The sequence below is a fragment of the Pholcus phalangioides genome, unplaced genomic scaffold (assembly GCF_987345545.1).
Source record: "Pholcus phalangioides strain wild (caught in Gottingen) unplaced genomic scaffold, Ppha-v1.0 ptg000016l_1, whole genome shotgun sequence".
In the NCBI taxonomy this organism is placed as follows: Eukaryota; Metazoa; Arthropoda; class Arachnida; order Araneae; family Pholcidae; genus Pholcus; species Pholcus phalangioides.
Genome location: NW_028301609.1, coordinates 692,083 through 717,145, shown reverse-complemented (window position 1 = coordinate 717,145; position 25,063 = coordinate 692,083). Strand labels below are relative to the sequence as shown.

The 25,063-nt window shown below is 40.4% G+C and overlaps 1 protein-coding gene and 1 non-coding gene across 2 annotated transcripts in view; both read right to left on the bottom strand.

Moving 5' to 3' along the window:
• The window catches only part of LOC149074704 (protein eva-1 homolog C-like), a 63,084-nt gene that overhangs the window by 27,485 nt on the left and 10,536 nt on the right, over nt 1–25,063 (bottom strand). Inside the window, exons 2-6 of the mRNA XM_089245783.1 lie at nt 16,097–16,323; nt 14,332–14,455; nt 13,528–13,677; nt 13,270–13,416; nt 13,000–13,158 (exon numbers count right to left, since the gene is read on the bottom strand). Of these exons, the coding sequence (XP_089101909.1) occupies nt 13,000–13,158; nt 13,270–13,416; nt 13,528–13,677; nt 14,332–14,455; nt 16,097–16,323 (807 nt within the window). The remainder of the gene's footprint in view (nt 1–12,999; nt 13,159–13,269; nt 13,417–13,527; nt 13,678–14,331; nt 14,456–16,096; nt 16,324–25,063) is intronic.
• TRNAA-CGC (transfer RNA alanine (anticodon CGC)) lies at nt 20,192–20,263 on the bottom strand. Its single transcript has one exon. It is a non-coding gene; the product is annotated as a tRNA-Ala (tRNA).

Sequence of the window (25,063 nt, the reverse complement as noted above, 5' to 3'; positions counted from 1 at the left end):
AAATGAATTCCACGAAAAAAAAATTTCATTAAGACAAATGTGGGAGATTCATATACTCATTTATGGTTGTAGTTATCATAATATAATTTATAAGTTGAAAATAATTTCAATCTTTGACTTTAATAAAGAATAAAAATTCAAGTAGGCTTCGTGCAAAATACGGGAAAAACCGGGACACTTTTGCTAAAAAGTCGGGACAGCCAAAAAAACAGAAAATACCGGGACTGTCCCGGGAAATACGGGACGTATGGTCACCCTAGTTATAACGGTATTTGTTAAAACAAGAGTCGACTGTATTTCGTCTGAAACTATTTTTTTACGTGTATATGCAGACTGCATGGGTAACAGGGCGTATGGCACTACTTGCGAGCTGTTAGTCTTAGAGACATACCCAACTAGTAGAAAAAGAATCTAAATCACGTGTCCAACTCAGATACGTCATTCATGTTGTAAGGGGTTGTATAGTTATAAAATAAATAAAAACAACTTTTTATACCATCCCCGTGTGCCAAAGAACTCAATTAAGAAGTTGTTGCTCTGTCTTTTCCGATGGCAACTAAAATAATTTCACGTTTCCAAGTGCAATATTCACCGAGATATGCGAATTCGAAAAATTGAGGAAATTTGGGAAAAAAAACCAGCAATAAATGCGGGTAAAATGGCTTCGCATTTAATGATTTTTTTTTTTTGCAACTTTCTTCGAATATCTCATTGAATATTGCACTTAGAAACGATTAATTTTTTTGTTGGAGACCGGGAAACAACTTTCCAATTGGGTTTTGGGACACAGGGTATCCACATAAAAAGTTAATATTTTTTATTTTAATAACTATATAACCCCTGGCAACATGAATCAAATATCTGAGTACTACACATTATTCTGGTGCTTTTTCCAACTGGAAGTATGGCTATATTTCCGTAATCGGGTTTCTTGCCAACTTGGCGAATTTTTTTTCTCGCCAACGTGTGATACTTGCTTGTATGTGGTAGCTGTGTTTAGAACAGCTTTATGTGACGTCATAGCATCTTGTGACTTCACGAAAATTCAGAAAAGGTCGATTTTACAATTAAATGAGAACTAATGAATTGAAAGTGATTTATTATGTCAGATAATTAATAATAATTCATATTTATTATAAATGTTATTATTAACAATTGTAATTAATAATTTATACTACAATAATAAGAAATACAAATTAATATAATAAAACTAAGTAATATTATTATAATAATTATTATTTTGATGTATATAACCTATGTTATATTTATAGTCAGTAATTATAAGTCATTATAGTTATTAATTACTTCATTGGACTATCGGTACATTCCTTTCGTCGGGTTTTATCCTTACTGAATTACAGATCTCTTGGTGCTGTTGGAACAAAGTCAATAGTTACCCAGGGCGACCGAGCGTAGCGAGCGGGAAGCGGATATATCCGCGGCGCAAGCGAAGCGCGCCGCGTTACTTGTTGGTAGATTTTCTTGCTTGATTGGTTCAAGCAAGATGGTCATTCATGGTCATTCTTGATAATATGACCATGATACCTGTAGAAAACCCCTGTAGGCCCCCGCGGCGACCCGCCCTTCGGGCGTGGGGGTCGTGGGGGGCAGCTCCCTCGCTACGCTCGGTCGCCCTGGGTAACTATTGACTTTGTTCCAACAGCACCAAGAGATCTGTAATCAAATAAGGATAAAATCAGACGAAAGGAGAAAATAATCTTTATAATTAGTATAATGACCTTTATACTGTTTTTTTAGAATATTTATTTCATTAAATAATAATTAATATTATTATGTAATAAATTAATGTTATTCATAATAATCAAGTGACGTCACAGTCTGGCCAATCGCTGTCGTGGTTATAAATACCATCAAATACAGCGAAATTCAAGTATTTGATTCGTCAAAGCCGCACAGGGGGTCAAGGGCGTCCGAATTCCATATGGCAACAAAAAAACAAACATGGCGCCCCGGTGGAAGAATATATAGCCAGATTAAAACGCCCATATTACCTTTAGTTTAAATTCATCACTTCAATAAAAGATTATTTATCATAAAATTGATGAAAGGTAATTATATATAACAATTAAAGTTAGTTTCAGTGTGTGGCATGATCAGAAATTAATAATTTAGGGAATATCATGGCTCCACGTCTTATTAGGGTTACCATAGCTATAATTCTTGAGGAATTATGGGTAATATGAAACTCGCCAAACTTCTTACAGAGATTTCGCCAAGTTGGCACGAAACCCGATTACGGAAATATAGCCGGAAGTATGCTTCTAGGACCAATGGTTCGCCATTAAAATGCCGTATGCCCCGTTACCTATGCGCCTTGTATATTAAATATAGTACAGACTATTATGTGAAATATTGCCCTGTGTTTAAGCCAACTCGCACGTTGCTTCCGTTCGCCTGCGAGAGAGTGGCCACATTATGAACCAAAAAGCCACTTGAAGGTAGCTTGTCATCCAACGAAATATCAGATTTTCACCGTATCGAAATTGAAGTCAACAAATTGATAATTTTCTTATTTGAAAATCTGATTAAAGGTCATTCAAGTATTACGTCAGCATCGAGGGGAGGAAGGGGGTTTCGGATTTGCTGACTTTTGATGATAAGAGGGGGGGGGGTTTGAAGGTTGCTTACGTCATCAACCACCCCTTTTTGAAGATATGAAATATTCTAAGCTGCTGACGGGGAAGGGGGGGGGGAAAGAGGGATCATTGTTTTACTGACGGTTGCTGACAAGGTGTGGGAGGGGGGTCAAAAATGGCTGTAAATCTGCTTACGTAATACTTGAATGGGCCCTTATTTATATTTTCCGATGGGCTTGAAATCCTGATTATGAATCATTATTATGTTCACATGAACAGTTTTGTCACTGCGTTACGCAATGACAAAACCCGTATATACCGGGTGACTCGAAATGTTACGCCGTCCGCCAATAGCAGTTTTTTTTTTTGCCTTGTGGCATTTGCAGCTAATTCACAAAGGCACTAACAATTTTAAGGGAATTAAAATTAATATTTAATACTCTAGAATACTTTAAGAAATTCATTTTTAAAAATATTGTTGGTGCTGCTACCTACTTTCAAAATTAGAAGTGCCTTATGTGGTGATGGCGAAGCTCAGGTATAAAAAACTAAATTCTTCATTCAGGTACGCTCCTTATAAATAAAGCTTATAAACTGACCTGAAAGATCAAACTTCCAGTTCAGTAATTCTTTTCAAGACCCAAGGAGACATCCAAAACAAAGGACCTCCACACAAGCAGATGAAGATCGTAAAAAGTGAATTTTTCCCACACTGCACTTTATAGTAATGTGCTGCCATCTAATGTCAAATTTAAAAGCGACTCATGTGGTGATGATGAAGTTCAAAGTGAAAAAACTATATTCTTTATTCCTCTCAGTTCCTTATAAACAAAGCTCGTGAACTGAACTGGAAATCAAAACTATAAGTTCGGTTATTTTATTTGAGCATAAGGAGACGTCCAAAACAAAGAGCCTCGTAATGAGCAGACGACAGACAAGAAGTCGGTTTGTTCTGTTCCCTACAAGTTAAGCTCACAACCGGAACTGAAAGTTCGAACTTCCAGTTCAGTAATTTTTTCAGGACCCAAGGAGGAGCAGACGACATTACTGGTTGGACTTATTACTGGAGGGAGCATCAAACCACCGCGACAGCAGCGACATCAAATGCAAGGAAATCACGGCACTCGGTCAAAACAAACTTCCCGTCTGGCAATTTTTCCAAAGAAAGGTACAGTTCGGTCTCTAAATATTGGGTTTTAAAGATTTAAAAAAAGGATAGAGAGAAGAATTCATCTAAAGAGAGATTTAATTATTTTTATTTAATACCGGAATTTCATTTTTTTCATCATTTCTTGAATTTTCCTCCATTAATTCTGGAATTTACCTCCATTATTTTTTGAATAATTTTTCATTATTTCTGGAATTTTATTTCCCCTTCATTAATTATTATTTCTTTTATTAATGCTGGAATTATTTCTTTCATTGATACTGAAATTATATCTCATGAATTCTGGAATTGTCTCTTTCATTAATTTTGGAATTATCTCTTTCCTTCATTCCACTTCACCAACTCTGGCCATATCGCAATTTACTGCCATTAGTGAGATGGGTTGGAAGTGAAGGTGCTGTCTATCGGTGGTCGCCTCAAGTTCGTTTGGGAAAACATCTTATTTATATCCTTCCTTCGGGTTCGAACCCGGGACCCTGACAACAACCTTCACGATGGTAGACGAGCATCTTACCACCATGCCCCTCGGGCACGGGTTTCCCATCATTCTGGAATTATCTTTCATTAATCTTATTATTATCGCTTTCATTAATTCTTTCACTAATTTTAGAATTATCACTTTTATCAATGCTGTAATTATCTCTTACATTAATTCTAGAATATTTTCTTCCATTAATGCTGAAATTATCTTTTTTCAATGCTGAAATTGAAATTCGTCATTAATTTGACTGCGTCATTAATTTTGGAATTATCTCGTCCATGCTGAAATTATTTTTTCATTCATTGTTTTAAACTCCTATTTATGCCATAAGAAAATAACAGTGGGGGGGGGGGGTCGTGTTTGTTTTCACCGAGTCACGTGATGTTCCGACGAAAGATATTGAGGGACACAGTTCTCAGCACTGCCAAGACGGAGACCGCTGACGTCCTACTCTCTCCGGAGGCTTGATTTATATACGCTACTGTTGGTGCTGCCATTTAACCTCGAAATTTCAGGCAACTCATGGAATGATGAAAGAGAAATAGAGAGTTCTCTTTGTCATTTTTTGGCATGAAATTTTTTTATGAGACGAAAATTTCGGTAACAAAATTCGTGCATTTGCAATAATCGATTTTACATAGAAATAATGATTATGTAGAAAATTATTCATGTTCGCAAGAGGGAGCCATAGGAATGAGAAATGGTTGAAAGGGGGCCATGGACAAAAAAAGGTTGAGAACCACTGGTCTATACGTCTAATACATTCAAATGTATCGCCAACAGCTTGAACGCGAAGTGGTTAATTTAATTCTCTTTGTTAGTCTCTTGCATTTTTTGCTCCCAGTTATGCACGCATTGCATCCTTTCGGCCTATGTTTCATCATACTTATTTATTTATAGTATACTAGCTGATACCCGGCGACGTTGCCCGCCCCGTAAAAAATTTAAAAACTTATCAATTATTTCTTAATCAAAAAAAATTTCTGCATCAAGTAAGAAAAAATTACTTTTATTTTTAAATATTTTAATTAAAAACTTGAGGCAATCGCTTGTGGATACACGATATTTTTTCTTTTTCCATCTGGAGTGTAGATGTACAAATTTTTGGGATTGCGAACAGGTGACGAAAAGCTGTCCGTGGGAAATACAGGGCTCAAGTAGGTTGATTCCTGTCACTGATAACGACTGGCCTTGCGCTTTGTTGATTGTCATGGCAAAAGCTAAACGAATCGGGAACTGTAATCGCTTTAAAGTGAATGGCATTTCTTCAGTGATAATTGGGATACGTGGAATGTGTGAAGACATCTTCTCCTTTGGCCCAAATCCAGTTAGAATCGGTGCTTCGATGATGTAATTGCGCAATTTCTTCACGCAGAGTCTGCTGCCATTGCAGAGTCTCGGTGTCTCCAAATTTCTTAAAAACATTATAGGTGCTCCGACTTTGAGGGTCAAGTTGTAAGTTGACATACCCGGAATATCAAAAGAGTTCATAAATTCTGCAGGATATAGAACTGGAGAAACCGCGAGACACCCAGGCTCTGTCGCAAGAAGCAACGCAAGCACTTTGCCCCCCCCCCCGGGGGGGGGGGGGAACAGGGCATCTCCGGTAAAACCAAAATTTATTGATTCGTCAAAGATTACATATAGTGAAAAGAAATAAAAAATTATGCAAATCGAAGAATCAAATTAATCAAGTTAAAGTAAAGTGCAACGGGCACGGATAATAAATAGTCATGGAAAGTTGTATAAAAATCGTATCGCAAAAGGCGCAATCAGAAATTTGAGTGATCAAGGATTGGATCAAATGACAAGAAGGGCAGAGCATCTCATTGCACTCCGGCAGTTCAATACAGTCAGTCTAATTTCTCCGAGACGTCATTAATTAGGTTTGGGATTCATCCTGCTCCTCGCTCGCAAACAGTGCCACCAGCGCACTGTCAGGGTGAAGACGCGGCGATCTCCTTAACGGCGCTGGTACCGGAGTTGCAGGAGCTGGAGGAGACGGATCCCTTATCTTCTCGGGATGTTCCTCAAGGAATTTCACCATTTTTCTTATCTTTTCCTTTGATTCTTCTCGACGTAGTATGCCAAGCATCCATGGTCTGTGTAAATGGGCAGCCGGCGAACAGAAGTGAAAGGGCATCGTTTCTGGACAGCATGTGGCGTAGTGCAGGGGTGTGCCAGGCTCAAGACAAGAGCATTTATCGCTGGCAATCACTTTAAAGCGATGTAAGGTTGCTGGGAAAGGCCCATGACCGGTGACAAATAAGATGAGCTCTCGTGACCAGCCCCTGCTCCTAGTATCTACTTTCTTTATAACTTCGTGAGTTGATCTTCCTGACGTCTCCGGCATATCCCAATGCAATTGCCAATTTGCTATCATGTCCCTCCAGAGGAGTGATTTTGCGTGAGAAGCTGGATATAAGAGTTCGTCGTAAAAGACTCCGGTATTGGTTGCTTCTTTGGCCGCCGCATCCGCAAGCTCGTTTCCCCACTGGCCGTTGTGGGCTTTTACCCAGGAGATGCGTATTGATGGGTGAGATACAAGTATACTCCTTATCTTTCTCGCCATTGCGTTTTCAGAGAGCGGGTTTAGAATGGCCTGGAGACTTGAACGGCTATCCGATCTTATTACAGTCTGCCTCCTGTTTGTAGCTGCATCCAGAGCTGCTGTAAATATAGCGAGCATCTCAGCTTGATATACTGAATTATTTTCTTTTAGTTTAGCAGCCCATTTACGCACGATCTCCGTTCCCACGGTTTTTATACAGGCAGCTCCTGTACCTGATTCCAGTTTAGAGCCATCCGTGTAATATACGACGGATTTCTCCTCAGGTGTATCATCCTCCGAAGATTCTAGGAATACTTGATTGGCCTGCAGAGATTCTGCAGGATGTGAGGTCCAGCCTATAGTTTTTTTGCTCGAAGGCGTCCGGGACTAATGTTTCCTCTAACAATGGACATGGCTTGTGAAGCTTTAGAAGACGCGTGACTCGTGCCAGGAATTCTATCTTGAGAGATAATGGCGGGAGCCCCAAGATCACCTGAAGAGCATTCGTAGGTGTAGTTCTATACGCACCAGAGATATATAGAAGGAAGGGTCTTTGTATAGAATCGAGCCGTCTGAACAGCTGGACCTTGGGAGAATGCCATATTGAAGCTCCATAAGCTATCATAGGCTCAACCACTGTCAAGTAGAGGGATCTCCTCAGAGCCCGTGTCAGTCCCCACTGTGGTCCAGCCATCAGGCGCATCTTCTGAAGAACACGTGACGCCTTTCTCTTCTGTTCTTTGATGTGATCGTCCCAGCTAAGTTGCTTATCGATAAAAACGCCTAAATAACATAGCACGTCCGTTTTCTTGATGGTTTTCCCTTGGAACCAGATGGTGGGAGGCCTTTTCTTTGATATCCACAAGAATTTTGTCTTAGCGATAGAGAGAGTGAGCTTATGCATGTGCAGCCAATTTGACACTGTTCTAAGGGCTTCTTCTGCTAGATCACCTGATCCCTTGACAGTAGGGGCAGATGCAATTACCAAAAGGTCATCAGCATAAGCCTGAACTTTGACGTTTGAGGGCCAATTAATTTTCAACAACTCATCCAGAACAAGATTCCATAACAAGGGGCCGGAACATGAGCCCTGAGGTGCACCCTTTTGAAGCTCTTTCACAGCTTTTCCCGCATCCGTGACCAACACCGCTCGACGGTGGTACAGAAGATCCGATAAAATTACCTTGAGCTGTTGTGGTATGGGCGCTATTGCTAGACGGCGGCGTATAGACGAGTATCTGAGGTTATCGAACGCCCCTTCTATATCCAGGGATATGATGGCTACGTCATTACCTCGATTTCTTTGCGTCTTAACCTCTTCCATCATGTCTGCAAGCGCCATTTCTGCTGAACGACCTTGTCGGAATCCGTACTGGTTGGCATGCCAGAATCCTTGCCTCTCCGTGTAAAACATGACTCGTTGTACCAAAATTTTCTCCAGTACCTTCCCGAAGCCAGAGAGTAAAGAGATAGGGCGGTAAGCTTTTGGGTCTCCTGGACGTCTTCCTTTCTTCAATAAAAGGAGTAGCTTACCTTCTTTGAAATGATTTGGAAAACATCCCAGTTGCAGGCACTTATTGTATAGGGAATGTAAAAGATCTGGAAATGCTTTATTTATCGCCTTGACCATCCTGTTGTTCACCCGGTCTAGACCCGGGGCTTTCCGCATATTAAGCTGGTCAACGATTCTTTTTATCTCTTGCTTAGATACTGCTCTCATATTCAAATCCGGCTCGAAGTACATACCAGAGCTCATATAAGGAGGACCATAGTCATCGGAGTCAACATCGGGGTAAATGTCATTAAGGTGTCTTTCCCCCGCCTGCAAAATTGTTTCGTCACCAAATTGGCTCATAGTCAGCTGCGGCTTCGTTTTGCGGGACATAGAAGCACGATATACGGTACCAAATTCAGAGGCTGTTTTTTCACATAGTGCACGCCAGGCAGATAATTTTGTTTTACGAATCTCTTTACGGTACTGAGCCTGATATTTATTAAATGTCATGCGCAGGCGAATTTTGTCCTCCTGATCTTTTGCTCGTATATATCGTCTTTTCAGAGCTCTGAGCTTCTTGCGTGACACTTCCAGTTCAGTTGTCCACCATGTGCTTTTGGATTTAACTGGCATCTGCGATCCGTTGCTCCCAGGAAGCAACGACCTATTACCTGCCTCTTCTATTACTTTATGCACAGTGTTTGTAATATGCTGAAGTTGATCATACGTTCGGCACTCACGAATCTGCCTTATCAGGACTGGTGTTGTACTTCTGAGGATACGAATAAAATTGAAGAGCTTACGCTGCGTTGTTTTGAAACAAGGGGTTCTAGTTGATGGAGATGAGTCACATATCACCATGTGAATATAGGAGTGACTACTTGCCGAATATTCCTCTCCCACAGACCATTGTATGGCATTTGCTAGAGACACGTGATTGCATATAGATAGATCCGGCCAGCCGAAGGATCCAGTGTGTCCATAGGTCGGTGTGCTGTTGTCGCCATTCAAAAGGAAGAGGTCTTTGGACATAAGGAAGTCTAGGATGTCTTCACCTCTTTCATTATTATCGGAATAACCCCATAGAGAGTTGTGTCCATTCCAGTCTACGGCAATAATGATCCCGTGCCTTCCATTCTTTACCACGATCTCCTCAATCTCCTGGATGGCTTCTTTTATGTCCTTGTATGGAGAGGAATATGAGCTAGCCACGATCAGCTCCCTTCCGTCTACATGCAGCTGCACCGCCACCGAGTTATTCATAACCGACAGCACAGCTCCATGAAGTGCTCTGTTGCGGATCATGATCGCAGCCTTCCCATTATTTGATGTCCAGCGTGACCAAGTCAAGGGGAGACCCTTGAGTTCCGGACCTTGCGCTGTGGACCAGACCCAGGGCTCTTGGGCCAGTACTATGTCCACGTTCATTTCGTTGGCAGTTTTTTCCAATTGATAAGTAGCCGCTTTAGAGTGATCTAAGTTAATCTGAAGTAATTTAATTCCCTGCTCTTTACTCAGTAAACTATTATTGGCCATTACACAATCTATTTCATGATATTTCGTCTACCCTTGATAAGAAGAAAACTGGTGCACATACGATCATTGGCACGGTGATAGACATCGAGATTTGTGCCATGTGCTAGGTTTTGGAAACAGCACTCCACACATCGGTCCTTCCCTTCTCTCCTGAAATCGAGGATCGACGGGAAGTTATATTGATAGAGTTGAGCACCGAATCGGAAACGATCAGCTTCTTGGCAAGATCTGCCATTATCATAATTTGCCTGCCGTCTATAGTTTTTGCCACTACTATAGCTATTTCCATTAAGATGCTTCATATTTCCCGTGCGTCGCTGACGATCTGAGTCAAAGTGATGTCGCCATCTACCACAATCTTGCTGCTTCATAAATAAGCCGCCGGTGCTACCGGATTTGTGATTTGTCAATGGAAATGTTGGGTGAAGCGGGTTGGCCGACATAAATTTCGAGCATCGGGATTCACTTTTTATCTTTCGCAATCGTTGAGGCCTCGGAGAGTCAATGAACTTTTGGTGCGAGTTTCCCCTCGACTCACACGTATCATTCGAAGGTGACCAAGTGTCAAGGACTGTGTATCTCGAGATAGTGTTTTCATTAGGTATCTCTTCGATACCCTTCAGCGGTTCAGGATTAGCTTGCCACTGGCGTTCTTCCAAAGGCGTTCTCCACTGCACTTTTTTAGTATTTCGGAGGCAGCTCTTATATGTGGTGTTTGCAATTGGCTCACCGTTGTTGTCCCTTCCAATGTCCTGAAGATGAACCGGCCATTCAGAATTACATTGCCGTGGAATTTTATTTCCACTTTTCTGGGTTCTAATCTGCTGTTGTGTTATCTGGGGTGGCCACGAGTCCAAGGTACGTACCTCTAGCTCCTCCTCTTTGGTAGATCTTTCATACCAGTCCGATATGGGTGTACTGTGCTTCGATACTTCTGTTACATGGTCGAACTTACCATATGGACTATTCAAGAGCTGATCACTATGTTGGTCTTTGATAGAGTTCGTGTTGCTCTTCTTTGTACAAGTGTCAATTATTAGAAAGGATGGGCGTGGAGATGCGAGCTTCCTTTGGCGTTGCTGATCTGGCTGGATTTCCTCATTCAGCTCCTCCTCAAATTTCCCTCCAGTTTCTGGAAGCTGTAAAGACACCTTTGCTCCCATCAGGACAACCGGATTTATCTTTTCTGAGAACCTTAGCTTTTTTCGTGCAATTTTCCTGATATCATTACATTTTGGACTGTTGTCTTGACTTTTGACGCTTTTTGAGGCACAGTTAAATGCGTCACAGGATGGTGGGGCATTCTTTCCAGAGTTCCCTGTAGAAAAGATATCAGCTAGAGGCCCATAATGTTCAATAGAATGACAATTTCTTGGTGTTATTTTCGTCGATGATCTTTTCTTGTTCCTGTCATGCACTGCCTTTACTTCGTCAGTTGTGGCGGAGGGTTGATCGGTGTTTTTCTGAGCCAGCGCTGAATCCTCATAAGAAAACTCTGCTGTTTCAACCACCTCTAACATTTGTATCCCAGAAGTACCACTTTGTGATCCTAAGGGCGGCTTTGGGTTCTCCAACGAAAGGAACACATGTGTATTCTTCAGAGAATCAGCACCAGTGATTGCCACACCATTTTCCTGAATCGATGTTGCAGATGCCTCTTCCATTTTTAATTTGTGATCAACCTGGTTTATCTCCTCAGCAACTATTCCAAGATCCATCGTTGCAAGTCCTTCCGGGGTCTTCTTAGAAGCCACAGGTGATACCACAGTATGCTCTTCCCTCGGTAAGACGATGTTCATATGCTGTTCCTGGCAGTTGAGTGATTGTTCCAATTGGTGAAATTGTATACGCAATTCTTCCTGGGCGTGTAAAGGCACAAATCGCTTGTGCTTTCCTACCGAGTTTCTGCGGGGAGCAGTTAGCCATTCCCATATTCTTCGCACATGCTCATTAGCACTTACAGGATACCCTGTATATAGGCTAGCAGAAATACCCGGCGCTCTTCCCAGGTTTACTTCAATTACTGGGAGGATTGGAAAAAGTTACAAACCTTTATAAAGGAATAAACTGTTATAATAACAGAATTAAAGGTGTGACAAACCATTGTAAAGGTATATATACACGTCTGAAAAGCATTGTTGGAAACCACGGTAACCAAAGTAAACGTTCCGAAAGTAATTGTTGAGGCCCCAAAACCATTGTTGCCCGATAGTTTTTCGCCCATTTCGGGCATTTGCCCAGCTCTGACGAACTTTTAAAGTAGTCTACGGTACAATCTTGGTCCTGTTTGGTATATATGCAAAATCTGGCGACGATCGGCCTAAAACTGTAGATTTGTATAAGAGACAGACAGACATACTTTCACATTTATATATAAGATGCCTACCCATAAAGAAGCGGGTTTTGGACGTGCCTGTTCTTTGATTCAATTGAATCACTGAAAAATTTATTTCCGTGCATGTATTATACTATTTTTGGTTTTTATACGGCATAGTAGATATACAGTGAAACCTCGCTGCAACGATACTCTATACAGCGATAAATCCTTCTACGACGATATTTTTTTCAAATCTTGTTGGTAATTGCTCATAATCTAAAATGTTAAACTCCTCTCTATACAACGATATCCTTTACTGCGATAATTCCCTCTATAACGATATTTTTTGAGAATATTCTGAAACCACTACAATGATATTTTTTGTTAATTTTTTAGCTCGAAATACCATCCAATATGTTTTTAAACTTGTCATGTATTTTCGTTCTTCCGATGGTGCCTAATAATATCAGTATTTGGTACCACCTGTGTGTGTGTGACAACCGGAAGTGTTGATGAAATCTTCGTTGGTGTTACTTTCTTTGTGATACATCAATGTGAATAGCGATAAACCTCTTTACAGGAGCAATATACGTCTAACTGAATTATGATTATTATAAACTATAATTAATAATAATAATAATCAATAAAAAAATTTTTTTGCGACGAAAGCGCATTTTTTTTGGCATCGCCGATTTAGAAACGATGCCAACAGCAGCATAAAGTAGTTGACACGGGATTGATACGGACTCTTAACCAAAATCACTCAATTGAAATCACTCACTGATTAAGTTTATTATTGTTTCATCTTACAGATATACATATCAAATATTAAGTTGTATTTTAATCGTACTTACCCGGCATCAGATATGGCGGTATTCTCTGGTCGATGTTACTCGCCCAAGCCGGATATGATGTCGTGTGAACTTCAATCTCATTTGTGGTCTGAGTCAGCAAATCGTTCGCGTTATTACCATCTGATTTGGATTCCGAGTACTTCAAGACTTCAACTGGAACTACAATTGGAATATCATGTGTACATTATCATTCCACGGATTTAATTTAAAAAAAAAATTGATACGAGACAAGTTAAAATTTAAGGAGAGAATCCTGAGTAACACATTTACCGCAAGTGTATGCGATTTTTAAATGCTTTCGGATGAATTCTGAACACTTCGGTGTTCCTAGATTCTGTGAGTCGATGTCGAAGGAACAGCTCCTCTTCCCGACGCACATGTTAACGACTCTCTCTGTCGCGTAACTTGAATAACATTCTGTAAATTTATAAAACTAACATCAGAATTTACATGAACCTACGTTGCTATATAATATTAGATCTTTTTTTTTTTTTTAATAAGTTCATAAACATAACTCTTGAAAATTACCTTCACTCGTTGTTTTCGTGACTTGAGGACATTCCATGACGGGAGCTTTCGAACTACCAAATGTCGCCGAAATAACTAAGATACGCATCGATTCCTCACACGACAAATTCATTTTGTCGCCTTCACAAGCGATGACATTAATGAATTGAGCTGAAAAAGCAGAAAATAGTTCTTAATACATGTAATTGAATAGACAAGTATCAATACATGATCGATCGTTAGGTAATTATAGAACATTCAGAAAAAAGTCATTTATATCAGTGGTTCCCAACCTTTGGAAGCCCGCGGCCAAGTTGATTTCATTTTTGTGTGGGGGAAGGCTGGGTCATACAAGCGACTAATGGGGAAAAAAGGGGCAGCGAATCATTCACGGCCCGGTACTGAGCCGTGGCCCTGCGTTTGAGAAACACTGATTTATATTATGCGTTTGCTAATTCAGTAAATGAAATGTCTTTTCAGTGTTATAGCCATACTTTTAATCAGATTTACCATCAGGTTTTGATTATCTCGAATTTTGATTTGTTTCTGAAGAGTTCTTTTATTAAATTATTGATAATACGTGTTCGCTCATATATGTTGATAGATATATAATCAGCATTTGTATCCCTTTATAATCTTGGGTGGTCTTTGATGAAGACACGATAACTCAAGAAATTATCACTCGTAAGCGTTCAATTTCTCTCACCATTCTCTCAAGGAAATTCAGTTCAGTCAAGAGGGAATAGATTAAAATGATATTTATTAATTCACAATTAAGTGAGAGGAATATTGGAGGAATATTCTTATTAGGGATGAATCCATTACCGGGTCTGCATTTATAAGCAACTTCTGCGTATTTCTTCTCGTTTGGACATGGATCGGCTAGAAAAGTCTCGGCTGAGGCTATCATACGGCAGGATACTTGTTCGTGGCACTTGCTTTCGATGACCTAACAAAAGGAAAAAAACATTTATCGTTTTTGAATTCTGACAAATTCAAGAGAGTGATTGCACAGAAAAATGCGTAATGTGTGTTCGTAAAGCTCAATGCAATCATTCAGTATACGCAGTATTACATTCGACATCGAAGATGTTCAGTCAATCCATATCTTGACCACCTCATCATCTGATGAAACCCTTTTTATATATTTAACACCCTTATTTTCTGTTATTATAAGTATTATAAATTTTTCACACCCTTATGCACCAAGTTACGCGCAAATTATATTACATCCTCATTAAGTTGTTTCTTTTCTTGTGTAAAATGCTAAATCACTTTCCCCATCTTCAATTTTGACGCTTGTTTTTTCTAGTAGTAATAATCAATTTGAGTTTTTGGAGACATGGCTTACTGGCTAAATGGCTAAAAAAATTGTTCTGGTCAAAATCTTGACACGTCCAAGATTCAAACACGGCCAATATCCCGACAATGCCGAAATCCCGACACGTCCAAGATCCCAACAATGCCGAAATCCCGACACATCCAAGATCCCGACACGTCCAAGATCCCGACTCGTCCAAGATCTCGACAATGCCAAAATCCCGACGCGTCCGAAGATCCCGACACGTAAAGGATTCTGACACGACCAAAATCCCGACAAGTCTAAGATCCCGACATCCCGACACGTTCAAGATTCCGACCGTCCAAGATCCCGACACGTTCAAGATTCCGACCGTCCAAGATTCCGACCGGTCCAAGATCCCGACAATCCAAGATCTCGACTCGTCTAAAATCTCGACAATACCGAAGTCCCGACGCGTCCAAAGATCCCGACAAGTCAAAGATTCTGACACGTCCAAAATCCCGACAAGTCTAAGATCCCGGCAATGCCAAAATCTCGACAAGTCTAAGATCCCGGCAATGCCGAAATCCCGACACATCCAATGATCCTGACAATGCCAAAATCCCGACACATCCAAGATCCCGACAATATCAAAATCTCGACGCGTCCAAGATCCCTGCGAGACCGAAATCCCGAAATTAATCAAAATAAATTTTGCATAAATAATAAATATTTAATACACTACTGACTCTCTGTTAACAAACAGGATCTCATTTCGAAGAATAAATTATTACAAATTTCTATTTATATATATATATATATATAACGTGGATAAGCGCGCACTTTTGAATAAAACGGGATAGCGTGGTGCAGGAATAGATTGATAAATTTTGTTTAAAAAATAATAATAATTTCCAACAGTTTGTGCTGCTAAACAAGTGCGGCTTATCCGTTTAAAATAAAATTTATGAAGCAAAAAAATATTTTTATCGTAATTTATTATTTAATTCTGCGCTCCAGCATCCCGCTGCCTTCACGTGCAAGGAATTAAGTCCGAGAAAGGATGCGAGGTGAGGCTTGTACGTTGAAAATTTAATTTGTTTTGAAAATATATACGCGTGTGAAGAATCTATAATTTTATGAAGTTTGTATTGAAATGTCGGGATTTTGACTATCCGGAGGATTTCGACCTGTTAGGATTAAGGCCGGAACCCCTTAATTCAACTTTAATCAAGACCCTGAGGCGCAAGAAGCGTAATCAAGTCAGGGAGTGATAAAAAAAAAAAGTCTACAAATTAATTTTCTTACTCGTAAAGCAACTTGAGATACACACGTGGCTCCGTCAGGATGGTTCCTTCTCTTCCTATTGGATACGAAACGTGTGCGTCCAGCGCTTGTGCAACGTTCCGCTACGGACGGCCTGCCGTACTGCGCGTAGTTGATGCTGATCACGGTGTGTGGAGGACACTTGATGCGTAGGACCTCCCCGTCACATGCGTGCACTTGAAATGTCCGCAACGATCCAGTCATGAGTGCTTCAATTGAAATAAAAAATAAACGGTGTCAAAATCGAACGGAATTATATCATTGCTTTTGACTAGCGTTGCGTACTTTTTGAGACATAGCGGAAAATAATTTGTTACGAATCAGAGTATCGGGCCTGCTGCTCAGACGGGGGAGAGGTATTGAAACCGTTGTGGTATCACTGAATGCACCTTTGCAATGTGCTTCAGATGATACCATTGCCATTTGACTTGCATTTATGCATTATTGCATTTTCGTCACACAACTTTTTGCGAATACTCCAAGTATCGTCAGACGATTTAAGTCGTATTCACGTCAAAAAGAAATAATTACACAGTTTAACCGCTGCACAGTTTAACCACCACAGTGCCGCTGTGGTGTAGTAGTAGTAGTAGGTAGGGCCTCCAAAAAATGGTTCGGGGATCCATGATGTTCTTAAGTCAGCCACCTCGTTGGGCAATTTGCCTGTTGTGGCGTTGTATTCGTATTAATTGCAGAAAAATGTAGAAGAGACCAGGCCTAGTTATCGTACGGGTAAGTTTTCTCCGTGTTATTTCTCAGAGCATAAATGGCGCTGTCTATAACGGTATAGGTTAGTTTCTCAACCTTTCTGAATGCAAAGACCAGTAAAGTGTCTGCAACGACCCGATGGACCACGTATGTCGAAAGTATTAAGACATCTTTGTATTTTTAGTCGTTCAGAATTTTTTTATTCATTTGTTCCGTTTTTTAACGATGCTCAGCTTAGTTGAATTTGTAATGTCTACTAGAATCGTGAACCTAAATGGCAGGACCACGAGAATCACACCCTATATGTCACAATTGCCACGGGAATCATCCTATCTATCCTGAAATGTTACAAACGGTGAATGAGAACCATGTTCCACCACAAGATTTATTTAGTACAAGGACCACGAGAACCATACCCTATTTATCACGCAACGTTCATAGCCGAATCACCGTGAGAATCATACCCGGTCTATCACGAGAATGCTCATATCAGGAACAAAGGAAAAATACCCTATCACTCGATATTCATAGCAAAGAAAGACCACCTGAATCATACTCACCTGACTTCATAGCCGAAGAACCGTGAGAATCATATCCTATCTATCACGTTATCCTATCTGCCACGCGATGTTCATATCAGAAAGACCATGAGAAGCATACCCTACTTCTAAACCGTCGTGAGATAGGTTAGTTTCACCCTACCGTTGATGGACTAGATTGTGCCACCGTTTTCTAGCACTAATCCCTGCTGTCGAAGGCTATAGCTCTGTAGCTTTAGCAAAAACCACACGACGGACATTAAGAGGGTTGGCACCAACCCTCGAACCGCTGGCTCTCAACTGGGGATTTATTTCAGTTTCGCTCAGTCAAATCTGTACTGAGCCTCTATCAGAAAATGTCTGCATCAGGACACGAAAACCATACCCTATCCATTACGCGATCATAGCAGAAGGACCACGGAAACCACACCTATCTATCACGAGATGGTGATAACAGAAGGACCACCTGAACTATACCCTATATATCATGTGCAAGACATAGCAGAGGAACCACGAGAAACGTACCTATGGGTTCCTATCACCCGACGTTCATATCGAAAGGACGTGAGAATTATAACCTAACACATGTTCATAGCAGCAGGACCACGCGAACCATGCCCTATCTATTTCGTTGATTTTATCTACCACGCAATGTTCATATCAGGACCATCGGAACCATACCCTATCTATCACACGATGTTCACAGCAGAAAGACCACGGCAACACACATAATCACCGATTTTAGTTGAAGAACCGTGAGAATCTGTATGCATCGAAAAGACCACGATAACCAATACCCTATTTATAACGCAATGTTCATACAGAAGGATCACGGAAACCACGCCCTATCTATCACGCGATATTCATAGCCGAAAAACCGTGAGCATCATACCCTTCTATCACGCATAGGTGGAGATATACATAAAGGCTGACTGTGCATGACAATGGAAGTTGGGGAGGCATGATGATGATGCCTAGGAGGACCACTGAAACCACACCCTATCTATCACCAGATGTTCCCAGAAGGACCACGAAAACAATAACAAATCTATCACACAATGTTCATATGAGAAGGACCACGGGAACCATACCCTAGCCATCACGTGATGTTAATAGCAGAAGAACGGATCGTGAGAATCATACCCTATCCCAAGATTGGGTATGGATGTACTTCAAGGGGAAGGACCACGGAAACCATACCCTATCTATCACATTGAATTTATGTATTATCATAGCAGAAGGACCACGAGAATCATGACATTATGAGATTCATTTTATCTACTACGCGATGTTCGTATCAGAAGGGACACGAGAACCATACCCTACCTGTCACGCGATAGATTAAGGACTATGAGAACATTACTGTATCTATCACGCAATGTTCATAGTAGAAGAACCACGAGAACCATGCCCTATCTATCACCATCATTTTATCTACCACGCGATATTCGTATCAGAAGTTAAACGGGAACAATACCCTATATATATCACATGTTCATGGCAGGAGGACCACGGAAACCATACCCAACTATCGCATTTATTTTATCTATTACACGCTGCTCACAGCAGAAGGACCACGTGAACGGTAACCTATCTATCACGTGATGTTCATATCCGGACCAAGGAAACCATACACACACACACACACACACTATGACGGTTCATAACAGGACCACGGAAACTACACCCTATTTATCACTATGTTCCTAGCAAGAGGACCACAAAAACCATAACCTATCTCAATCGTAATGATTTTATCACACGTTCATTATAGCAGAAGGACCACGGTAACCATGCCCTATCTATCCCGAGATGTTCCTAGCAGGAGGACCACGGTAAGTCGGTAACTATTCCCTATCTATCCTGAGATGTTCCTAGCAGGATGACCGTGAAAACCGTAACCTATCTATCGCGTGATGTTCCTACCGGAAGGACCCCAAGATCCTATCTGTTACCCGATGTTCATGGCCGAAAGATCGTGAGCATCATATCCTATCTATCACGAGGTATTCATATTAGAAGTACCACGAGAACCACACCTTATCTTGCACGAGATGTTCCTAGTAGGAGGACCGCGAAAACCATGCCCTATCTATCGCGTTGATTTTATCTCATACGCTGCTCATAGCAGAAGGACCACGAGAACCATGCCCTATCCATGACGTTCGTTTTACCCACCATGCGATGTTCGTATCAGAAGAAACACGGAAACCACATCCTATCTATCACGATATGTTTCAAGCAGAAGAGCCACGAAATCCATACCCCATCTCTCGCATTGATTTTATCTATCACACGCTACTCATAGGAGGACCACGGGAACCCTACTTATGTATCGTGCGATGTTCGTATCAGAAGGACCACGGGAACCATACCCTATCTATCACGCGATAGAAGAAGCGCCAAGAGAATCGTACCTTATCTATCAAGCGATGTTGATAGCAGAGCGACCGTGGGAACATACCCCATCACATGGTTCATAGCAGGACCACGAAAACCACACCCTGTCTATCACGATATTTTCCTAGCAGGAGGACAACGAAAATCATACCCTATCTATCGCATTGATTTACCCTATGTATCCCACGATGCTCATGGTATGGTTCCCGTGGTCCTTCTGCTCTATCTATCGCACGATGTTCACTGAAGAAGGACCACGGAATCTACAACCTATCTATCATGAGATGATCATAACAGAAGGGCAACCCCCACCCTTATCTATCACTCGATGTTTATAGTAGAAGGGCCACGAGAACCGTGAATGAAGCTTACAAATACACCACCACAACAGGTAAAATGCCCAGTGGCTGAGTAAAAAGGATTCGCCACATGGAGGTGTCAGGGTTCGAACACGGGGCCTTTCACATGCGAAGCGAACGCTCTACCACTGAGCTACACCCCCGCTTACCTTCAATATCTTGAATATATGCGGTATTTTCGTAACTTATTATAATTGTAGCTGTAAATACAGATATTAATCTTGCATATTTGTCATGTTTAATGTGTTTTCCCTCAATTCTTCTGCGATTTTAACTACAATAGGGGAATTTTTGTAGACTTATGGCAACGTCTCGTATTTTACCGTACCTAAAAAAGATCTCGGTTCTCCTTATTTTTCTCAGTGAAATATTGTCATCTAAGTATTTGAATGGAAGACCATAGTTAATAAATTTTCGTTTACTGATTTGCTGAAGCCCTTTATTTCCCTGCCCTCCACCCATTTTTGCAGTAATTAGCCAACTTGTCGTAAACTGCACCTCTTGCTTACAATTAGTGATATCCAGTATCTAAGATCGTAGTTTTCCTTGATGATGTATGGTGAACATAATAATATAAATAGTTGATAAGGTTTTCGCGGCCATCATTTGATAAAAATTGTTTTTTCGGGTTCGAAGACCGTCGTCCGTTTGAGTTAGTTCTCAACGTTTCCCCAACACTAGTGGTTGGCATCATCAGGAGAATTGATAAACTGCCAACCACTAGTGTTGGGGAAACGTTGAGAACTAACTCAAACGGACGACGGTCTTCGAACCCGAAAAAACAATTTTTATCATAATAATATGAAGTTGCAATTTTTATTTGAACCTGTATGGACTTTATTAGTATGAATTACAACAAATGAATAATTTTTAATTCAGAGAATCGAATTATTAAGGTGGTGCCTGCGGACCACCTATGCCATCGTTGAGCACCAGATGTGGCCCGTGGACCATGGGTTGAGAAATGCTGATGAACTAAATGGCGCATTTACAGATCACAGATATGGAAGTGACCTGAGGTGCAGTTTCATATTGCACAAGTGACTTATGATGCTTAAGCCGCCCGCGACACAGTTTCAGGACAATTAAGTGGTCAGTGGTGCAGTTCCATATCACTTAAGTGACCCTCGGCACATTTACAGATCACTGAGCGACCCGCGACACAGTTTCAGAGGCCTGAATTGGTCCGCTACGCGTACTAGAGCACTTACGCGGCCGCAACACAATCTCAGAGCGCTTAAGCGGCCCGTGGTACGGTTCCACATTACTTAAGTGACCAGCGGTGCAGTTGCACATCACTTGAGTGACCCGTGGCATATTTGCCGATCATCGATTGACCAGCTAGCATGTAAGCTACATGCGGCATAGTTCCAGAGCATTTAAGCTGCACGCGACACAGTTCCAGAGCATTAAGATGCACGCGACTCGCAGCACATTTACAAATCACTCAAGTGACCAGCGACGCATTTACACTGACGTGTAGCACGGTTTCAGAGAATTTAGCGGCCCGTGGTTCTGTTCCACATCACTTAAGTTACCCGAAGCAGAGTTCCAGAAAACCCAAGCGGCCCACAGTACACTTCCACATGACTTAACTGGCCGGTGGCACATTCTCAGATCACTTTAGTGGCCCGTGACACATTCTCAGATCACTTTATACAAATACAAATACGACGCCACAACAGGCAAAAATTGCCCAACGAGGTGGCTGACTTAAGAACATCATGGATCCCCGAGCCATTTTTTGGAGGCCCTACCTACTACTGCTACACCACACATGCACCCCCCCCCCCGCGGAACCCCCCAACGAATCGGTACATGCGGGAATGTGCGTGTACGTGTAGTGCAACCTGACGTAAAGTTTGTTTCTGTGTAATGCTTGTTATGTGTAGTGCTGTCATCTGCCCCCAGTTTTTCTAACTATGAGTGAAGTGTTATGGTTGAATGATTTACCGTTGTAGGACTGTTGCTCTCTGTGGCGAGACTTTTTAACGGGGAGATCGGCTCGCATTTGCGCCTTGAAGTTGGGAACCACAGAAAACCAACTTCAGCCGACCACCACTGTGGGGTTCGAACCCGGATCCTCGCATCACGAGTCCGGCACTATAACCACTCGACCACCACAGCGGCCAAACACGCCCGTGACACGTTGTCAAACCCATGAAGTGGCCCGCACTCTCCTAAAGGTTGAGCATCCATCCTTGATTTAGAACGTCGTCACCTTCTGTTAGAATACCTGTCTAAACGGAAAACGAGCAACAATTGAGCCAGTTCGGGAGTATACGGTATGGTTATTATAGTCTATTCCGATCTCTATGATTACTTAGAATTGTAGCTTACAATATAGTAAACATATAAATATACGTAGGAAGAAAATTCTCTACGAAAGTGCGTTGGAGGCTCTACGGGGGCTTATATAGGGCCGAGAGAGAAAGAGGGAGAGGACACACACACAAACCCTACTTTACCACATGGTATTATAAACAACTGACAGATAGTTTACTCGTGGAACAGATCTTTCGAGCGATTAAATGAGAAAAAGGAAAAAAAAAGAAAACTGGACGAAAAAGTGCTTTTTAGAGAGAGTTTTTCTTATAGGCATTTTCTGATAAACAATTTTGAAACATAGCCAAAGGGAGAGAACAGACGATTGGTCTCTCTCCTGCTGATACTCGTTTATCATTGAAATCAGAATCCAGTAAACTCCCGGAAATTATTATTCTTATTTTACGATACGCAATTTCTTGGTATTGGAGGCAAAAAACTCGTAGGCTTAATTCATTCTGGAAATACTGCTCTCTCTCTCTCTTATTTCGTAATTATTTTACCTACATTTCGCTCAAATAACTAACGTCACAAAACGTATGAATATCAAAACACCGATGAGTAAAAGTAATTATCAGGAAAATAGAAGATTAAAAAAAAGGTCGTTCAACGGATCTTTAGGAATGACAGAAAATTTACCAACGGAAAAATCCCCCCTTTCCTCTCGTGCGAAATAATATCAAACAATTCACCAATAAGAAAATTCATCGACAAAACAATTCACCGCTACTCAATCCCACCGATAAGAAAATTTACCGTCGGTTCATCCGCAACAGTCCGTCACCAGTAAGTTGGTCTTATTTTAACGGATAATACTGCAGTACAGTATTTTTAGTACAGTTTGTTAAACACATGTAAAAAACATCATTGAACTGGAGCTTCTACTGCCACCTATCATATAAAACACACACAACTGTTATAATTCTGCGATTAAAATTGATGGCCGACACAGTTTTTGATGGAAATGCCGCACAAAAAAAAAATAGTGTGATGTTACTAAATATTTTATGCGCAATAATATTAGTTTAATTATTGAGTTTGCTTTGAAATTTTGACAGCTGATGTTTGTGTATTGTATCACAATGTTAGTAAAGCAAAATGTGTTACGATATGAAAGTGAAGACTTTATAATGACTGGTTATGCAAAAAGCATGAAGAATATTGTAGTTCGCCCTTTGGCAACATGTTAAGTGGAATGTCTCCCGTACATAAAGTGTGATGATGAAGGACGTGCGTTTCCTTGTGTGATTAATGTATTTCACTTACACGATGTATCCAGTCCACCCACCCCGTTGTTTCGCAACAAAATGTGTGCCTCAGAAATTGTAATCGAAAAGAAAAAAAACAGAATTGATCTGTATTTTTCTTCGATTACAATTTCTAAAAGTAGGAGGAATACATTTTGCTTTAGTAACGTTACGTTGCAAACAATTGTTAAAATTTCGAAGCAAATTCAATAATTAAACTAATATTATTGCTCATAAAATATTTAGTAACATCACACCATGTTTTTTTTTTGGTGCGGAACATCAATCGGAAACCTAAATTTGTCTGAATTTTAATCGCAGAATTATGTCAGTTGTGTTTTTTTATAAGATAGGTGGAGAAGCAGAAGCTCCAGTTCAATTATGTTTCTTACATGATTTATAAAACTACTGCAGTGTTATCCGATAAAATAATTTTGAAGAGTAATTTCGCTCTTCCCTAACATTTTAAGGGGTAGTTGTTTTAAAAAGAGAGATTTTTTTTCAAAGAAAAACAGAGAAATAACTCCATCAAAAGGAAAAACTTAAAAATTTGAAGAATTATTTTTACTCTTCAATGAAATTCGGAGGAGTAAAATCGAATTTTGATGCGTGTGTGACCCATCTAGATGCGTATTGACAAATACTGTGTGCGTGCGTGAGTTGCATTGGGTCACAAATAATTGAAGACTTTTATTTATTCTGAAATTATTTTTTAGTAATTACCAATTTCGAATTTACTAATTATGATTTAGAATTAGTTCTGAAATCACTTTATTTCACCAATTCTGGAAAATCTCTGATTACTGATTAATTTAATTGATTATGATTAATTTTAATCTGAAATCACTTTAAATGATCCTTTAATTATTCATTTGTAAAATTCTGAAAAAATTATTTCCTTCGTAATGTATCCTGAAATCCTTTCTTTTTAATAATTATGGAATTATCCATTCATTAATTGTGAAATAATTTCTGTCACAAATTATGAAATTATTTCTCTCAGAGTTAAATATAATAAATTAATAAGTTCTTTTTTTCGCTGATTCTTCTGAAATTATTTATTTCATAAATTCTGGAATTATTCCTTTCATTAATTGTCAAATAATTTCTTTCATTAATCGCCAAATAATTTCATTCATTAATTTCGAAATTATTTCTATTAATAATTCCAGCGTAAATCGTCTTTCAACGTTTTAAAACCATTTTCTAAAAGAAGGTCGGCGGGGCACGACAAACAGCTCCGAAGACCAAATGTGGCCCGCTGGCCATGCGTTGAAGAACCATGACTATATATATACCAGCTTCTGGCCCTCCGAGCGGCAAAAATACCGAATATCTGGCCCCCCAGACCGAAAAGGTTGTACACCCCCT